At 43.1% G+C, this 6894-nt stretch overlaps 1 protein-coding gene across 15 annotated transcripts in view; it reads right to left on the bottom strand.

The window, feature by feature from the left end:
- Positions 1-1077: 1077 nt before the first annotated feature.
- ATG13 (autophagy related 13) overlaps positions 1078-6894 on the bottom strand; it is a 23503-nt gene continuing 17686 nt past the window's right edge. For all 15 annotated transcript variants that reach the window (XM_064424773.1, XM_064424777.1, XM_064424775.1 and 12 more), the window contains 4 exons: positions 6299-6376; positions 5880-5996; positions 5302-5430; positions 1078-4101 (listed from right to left, as the gene is read on the bottom strand). In XM_064424773.1, coding sequence (XP_064280843.1) covers positions 4024-4101; positions 5302-5430; positions 5880-5996; positions 6299-6376 — 402 coding nt within the window. In that variant the 3' untranslated portion in view covers positions 1078-4023. The remainder of the gene's footprint in view (positions 4102-5301; positions 5431-5879; positions 5997-6298; positions 6377-6894) is intronic.

Genomic DNA, 6894 nt, shown 5'->3' with positions numbered 1-6894 from the left:
AAAGTGATGGTATTTATTGTTCATGACCTTGGTGGTTAATCATACTTATGTGATTGTTTACTTTCTTGCTTATTTCCTGATGTTTTTCCAATCTCTTGTCTTCCTGGTGACATGGTGTAAATAGTGGATACTGAAAGCCCTGTAGTAAGCCCCAGATCGTACAGGATGGTTTCTGTGAGTTTTGACACTGCACCATGTCTTTTTTAAGTTCATGAAGTGACACTCATAAATACACACATATACATGTATATAATCTAGACAGCTTGGTATCTGTAAGATTCCAGCAGTATGCTCAGTTTACTGTGTTACCTTCTGAAGATGTGATTAAGAAAAGATTGCTTTTATTAGTTACCCTTGTATTCCAGGCTGGAATATTCCCTTCATAGAAGCTTCTAATACACAGAGTAATTTTTCTTTTTTTTTCCCCCCATTTCTGTCATTTTATTCACTTTATCTTTTTTATAATAACTAGACACCCTTTTACACTGAAGCTTAAATCAGCAGTTGTTATTAGTACATGGATTTTTATAATCTTGTCTTTCCTTTAAAGAGAAGGTGTTGGTACCACACCTGGCATTATGTGTTATACAGAGTTAACTTTTACCAATACTAGAATACAGCTGTTAAGTTTGGGTATTCTTTCCATATTTTATTAGTCTCTGCTATCTTTCCTGTCAACTCAAAACATACTTATTTAAGTGTGTAGTAGCAACTATGTACAATGCAGATTCTGTGGGTGTATTTTCCCCTTTTTCCTACCCCTTTCCTCTGAAGACGAATTAATATTTCAGTTTCCCAATTCACTGGTGAGGTTTCCAGGGTCAAACACTTCCTCCCACCTCCAGGCACCTGTTCTGTCTGTCCCTCTTGTCCTTCCAGTAGGTTGATCTCAGTAAGATCCCACTGACCTCTCCAACTATTATGCACCAATCCATTTTGCCCTCTCTGATGGAGGCAGCAACTTGCTCTGTCCTGCATTCACTGACAGGCCACTGACCGTCCTGTTTCCTGGACAAAAACAAGCATGAGCCTGAAACTGTCCCAGACCTGTTGGTACACAGAAAAATGCAGAGAGTGTTGCTTACACAAAAGTTTTATTGGAAATTCTTTGAATATTTGAAGTACACCAGAGACTTTCCAAAACAATACACTTGAGGAACCTTCCCCTCCACCCAAAGTATCTGTAAATCAGCAGCTACATAGATACTGTCCTTAATATTGAGCTGAGCAGAGAGCTGCTAAAATAACAGCCTTCATAACACAATCTGTGGCAGGCCATAGAAGAAGCTAAGTCTTTACTGAAGCAGAGCATTTGTACAATGGTCAGGGAACTCAGAGCCCAGATGTAGCAACTGTGTTTTGAAAGTGAGGACTGTCTAGAGAAGAGGCAGGTAACTCAACCCTGGAGAATCTCTTATTGCTGTGGTCATCCAGCTCAACACTAGCAGCTTATATAGGCAATTTTCCAGCCTTCTGAAGAGAAGAAAATGTGCCACAGTGACATTTTGCCTTATGAGACGTGAGAGCTGTAGCTACGTTAGGAACTCCATCAATAAAGGAGCACAAGTACAAGCCCTGACCTCCTGGGTGGGATTAACAAGAATGGCAGTGCTTCCTGCCAGCTCCACAGCTTGTCAGCAGAAGAGCACAGCAGGAGTGCTGGCTAGGTGAAGTTTAACCTCAGCTATTCTCTATTCATATGGTGTGAACCAGCCCCTTGCCTCACCTCTGCTGCTCTGCAGCCCAGATCGTATCACTTTAGACAACCACCTGTCTATGAGCTACTTCCTACAAAGTGGCAAACCAATTTCCTGAGTACAGGTGACAGGCAGTTGATCCATTAATTCCTTGTGTTCCAGCACCCTTCTGCAACCCTTTCCACCTGTAAAACAAGGTGGCCCGTGGATGGGTATCATGTATTTGTTACAGCCCATGTAACTGAAGTCCTGTTACAAACTGTTTGATCTTGGAACCTTTCTTAAATGTCTGTGCATCTTACTTTGCATGGACAAAGCAGTTTCCATGTGAGGTTGCTAAGAAGTTGAAACAGTTGAGTAAAATAAAAACGTTCTGGTGGGTAATTTTCCTTCAATGAAGCTCTTATCTGGAGTTTCAGAACTTAGAAGTCCTCCCACCAAACATATCTCCCAACAAAAATTCCCATAAAGTTCAAAGCATTGCTGTGCTCTGGCCTTATAGTGAGCTCTGCTCTGAATTTGGCTCCTTGCTCCAGCAGTGGCACAGAAATAGTGTTCCAGACTGGAGCTGGGGTTCCCCCATCAGCTGCAGGCAATCTCTTCCAATGAAGAATGCAGCTAAGCTGAAGAAGCTGCCACACTGCACCAACTAGAAGGCTGGTTATTCAGCCACTCTGAGGAAATGAAGATGGTTTCTCAGTACTCAAGCAACATAACTCCACTTAAAAGAAACAAGGGGGAAAAGAAGTGGTTTTGGACAGTTAGGGGTCTTGCAGTTGCTCACTCTAGTTACATGGGGCAGGAGGAGAGAGAACCACAAGGAAACTCACCTTATCCAAGTTTCTGTTTAGTGTCACTGTTTCTCCTCCCATCCTTACATGAGGCAGAAGACATGCAACAGCCAAATCACCCACTGAGCAATTCCAGCCAGTCACACTGTCAGTGGCTGGATTATTACAAAAATAAAATTTCAGCTACTAAAAAGCCAGCTGATTAAAAAGTACCATAAGCTTCCCAAAAAAATGTGCTTCTTTAAAGAAGCTGCCTTCTGAATGGCCAAAGAACACTACAAATTCATCCATACCTATCAGAAAACAGCTTTTTACCAAGTCCCTGCCACTCCATTCCACTGATGTGTGCATTTCATTCTATCAGTGAGCCCTGACTGGATGTAATGGACACATAGTCCCCAAAACAGAGTATAATATTAATTAAGTCTGTCTTAGAAAATAAATATCTTGGATATTTTCCTGCAAAGAGAGACTAGCCTCACTGGCTAGGGTTCCATGGCACGCTTGCTCTCTGCAGTGATCAGGACAGAATGACCCGCACTATAACATGAAAACAGAACATCTTTTAAATATAGGTTTCTTTAAAAGCAATAAATATTTTTTAATTATTAAGATCATCTATTAACCATAAAGCAGGAAGGCTTGCAAGGATTAGAGGAAAAAATCTTGGACTAAGACTCCTAGTTACATAACCCTAAAGAAATAGGATTCCTAGTATTTACAGTTGTGTTTCAGAAGCAGAGACTATGAATTCAGCATCATCACAGCTGCTACGTGCAGGCTTGCCAACAGTCAACACTCTTAAACTCAGCATGGCCGAATGTCAGTGCACTCGGGAAGGACATGTGGAAAGCATTCCTGTAGTTTCACTCCTGCTTATCAGCCACCTAACAGAGGGCCTTGCACTGGGCAGAGACCCAATTCCTTAGAAGCAGGAAAAAAAAGGTAACTTGGATTATGCAAGTCCCAAAGCTGATGTCTCTTCCTGTGCTCCAAGCACGTACTCTGAAGTCAGGATGAAATGCCCAGTTCTGTGGAATGGATGTCCTGGACTTCAAACAGTTGAATTTGCTGAACTCACAGACCCTGTGGAAATAAGCCAAAGCTTTCTATGCTTTAACAGGATCAGAGACTGCAGGAAAAAGTCTGTTAGCAAGAAGGTCTACCTAGGGAACTTACACCATAGGACCCTTGGAGGAAGCATATGGCAACTGTGCACAAAGCCCCTCCATACAGACACAGACTGAAGAGAAAGTAGGTTTCCATACACTGGAGTTTGACTTCCTGTGTCCCTACTGAAGTCTTAGAACTGACAGTGAGCAGGAAAAGCAGTCCAGAACTTTGTGGTGGAAAAGTTGAGGAGATCAGCAGATGAGCTGTATCTGTCATTGAAGAGAGAAAAGAAAGCTCACTTGGTGGAAGGAACTAGTTGATGTGAACAAAAGGCAGAGCTGGGGCGATAGAGATACTTGTTGATGTCATCTCCGGGATGCCTTGAGGAGGAAAAATTGCTGCAGCAGAACTGGGAAACAGCTTCACTGCAAGGTTTCCACAAAAGCATCAAATTCTTTGACGTTTTTCTCGTGGACTGCCAGCTTCTCTGGTAATGAGTCCTGGAAGGTAAGGAAAGATATGGATCAGGGCTCATTCACAGCAGACAGAAGAAAATTTTAAACACACTAGTAAAAAAAATCTGTTTCTGAGTCATGCAGTCCCTCACCAATGCTCTGGGCTCACCTTTCTACGTGCACAAAAGCAGGAGCCCTCTGGCAGCAGCCAGCAAGTGACCCTGAGCAGGGCACTCTGCCCAGAGTCTGTTTGTTCTGCAGGAACAGGAGGTGCACTGGGGCCTCACCTTGTGCAATCCCCACCAGCTGCAGCACAATAACCCACTCACATCACTACCTTCATCAAGTCACTTGCTGCTCTCTGGTTTTCATTTTTCTCCACAGTATGATACAATGCCAGAGAGCCTAACAGAGCACTCAGCCAGATGTGACTCACCAGCCACACTGGAACTCTAACTCTGCTCAGGCTGCAAAGTCAGGCCTGGTTTACCACCAAGTGAGACACCCCAGAGGCAGGATTAGTTTGGGGGGTTTCAGTGACCTAGAGCCAGCATGCTGCAGCAGCCTTCAGCTTCAAGACAAACACACCAGTTTTAGAGGGTCAGGTGTACCAGAAATAAATCTGCATTTACTTGGAATATATTAGTGATGGACTCCCTTTGGGCAGGGTCTCTGTTCTGAAAAGCATAAGAAAGACATGGGGCATGTTAGAGGGGGTCCAGAAGAGGGCCACAAAAATGATCAGAGGGCTGGAGCACCTTTCCTGTTAAGACAGGCTGAGAGACTTGGGGTGATTCAGCCTGAAGATGAGAATGCTCTGAGGAGACCTTATTTTGACTTTTTAGTACTAAAAGGATACCTTTAAGAAGAATGGGAACAGACTTTTAGCAGGGGCTGTTGTAATAGGACAAGGGAAAATGGTTTTAAATTGAAAGAGAGTAAATTCACACTAGATAAAAGAGAATTTTTTTATGAAGCTGCTGAGAAATTATAACAGGCTGCCCAGAGAGGTGGTGGATGCCCCATCCATGGAAATATCATGGCCAGGTTAGATGGGGCTGAGCAACCAGATTTAGTTGAAGATATCCCTGCTCATTGCAGAGGGGTTGAACTAGATGACCTTGAAAGGTTCCTTCCAACCCAAACTATTCTGCAATTCTATAAAGATACTTTTTCCAACAGAAATAGGGAGAGCATTATACGGTACATATGATTTCCACAAATAGAATTTTCAGGATTCCATACCAAATCCTCTGCCATGGACTGTGCTCCAATGTCAATGGAGAGGCTGCTGAGTTGAGGGGGGTTCTGAAATTCACGGTAAAATGTCCCCAGGTCCATTGGAAGAATGTCATCTTTTGAAAATGCTGGTTTCTACAATCAAAGACACTGCTGTTAGTTCCCAGAGACACTGGCTTTCCTTTTGTTATAATCTCAGGTAAAGTCATTACCTGCTATCAGTAAACATCTGTTGCTGCAATAATGCATATTAAATAACTGAAGAACAGGCAATACCACTTGATATCACAGTAGCACTTGAGCAATTGGAAGAGAACATTTCTTTGGAATCTGGCTCCTCTAGGTGCTAAGAGAGAGGATGCCAAGCCCAGATGTTAGTAGAGAAGTGAAATGGTATTTCATCTGTAGCTGTTGATTCCTGGTACTAGTCTTTGCAGTTCTGGGACTCTGGCCCTAGAGTGTGGTACTGTGACTGATGTGTCTTTATCACTCCCACTGAAAAGTACTCTGACATCATTTGGCATCACACCAGCACGTGAAGCCCACCTAAGGTGCAGTGTAAGAGCTCTGATGAGGGCACTTACAAAGTCGATCATAACAAAGTCATCATGGGTGTTCCCTGTGCTGCTGCCACTGGAGCCCTCCGAGTGTAAGCTGCCTTGTAGAGGAGATTCCGTTTCTGGGGATTCAGGAGGATTGACCTGCCCAAGAAATCAAAGATGGTGAGTACTGATCTTACAGTCATGTCTGTGTGTGCTTTGGCAATGTGGGGGCAGTTTGGAGGTTGGACAATTAACATTAACTAGAGCAGGGGCAGCAAACACATGCTGTTATTTGCATGCCTAGAGAGCCCAAGATTCAACACGGGAGACTTCTTGAAACCAAACAAATCTTAATAACTAGTTATTTTCTCCAAAACCAAAGTGCATTCAAGGCAGAGAATAGCATGGATGTTTGCATAAGGGATGCTGAGAAGGCACATATACCTCTGGAAGAGTCTTACCATGGGGTCGTTATCTTCCAGCTCAACATTCTTGGGAGCAAACATGGCAAAAGGAATGTCTAAGTTGGCCATGGTCACCTGAGGAGATTTAGCAAACAGAATTTCACTAAGATGCTCTGCTTACCTGGCACAAAAAGGATACTGATCATCTTTGTCAGGCCAGCTAAAAACGGCCCAAAATCATGTCAGCAGTTAGGCAGGAGGCTGACGACCTCATTTAAAAGGCATGAAATCCAAAGATGATACTCACTTAACCTAATGCAGATACATACTTTGAGATGGGATTGCTTCTATACATATCTTGCATAATATAGGCAAGGATTAATGAACTGCTACAACTTGAAACAATTCTCATTCCTCATCCAAAAGGCCTGGAACTGCAGCCCTAGGAACCAAGCAGATCTCTAAGCTGCCCTAGCTGAACTTAAATGCTTGCTTCTAGTGATGAACTGGTCTACTGCATGTTTCTTCAAGGAAGGGAGGCTTGGGAGATTTCCTAGTTTATGGACCTGTGGTAGTGGCAGATCATTTTGAGATCCAAGTGGAGTATCAAATCTGCTATTCTCAAATAGGGTGTTAGAAAGTAGATAAAGTCA

The sequence above is a fragment of the Passer domesticus genome, chromosome 6, assembly GCF_036417665.1.
Source record: "Passer domesticus isolate bPasDom1 chromosome 6, bPasDom1.hap1, whole genome shotgun sequence".
Classification (NCBI taxonomy): Eukaryota; Metazoa; Chordata; class Aves; order Passeriformes; family Passeridae; genus Passer; species Passer domesticus.
Note: the sequence above shows the minus strand (reverse complement) of the source record. Positions and strands in the feature narration are given on the sequence as shown.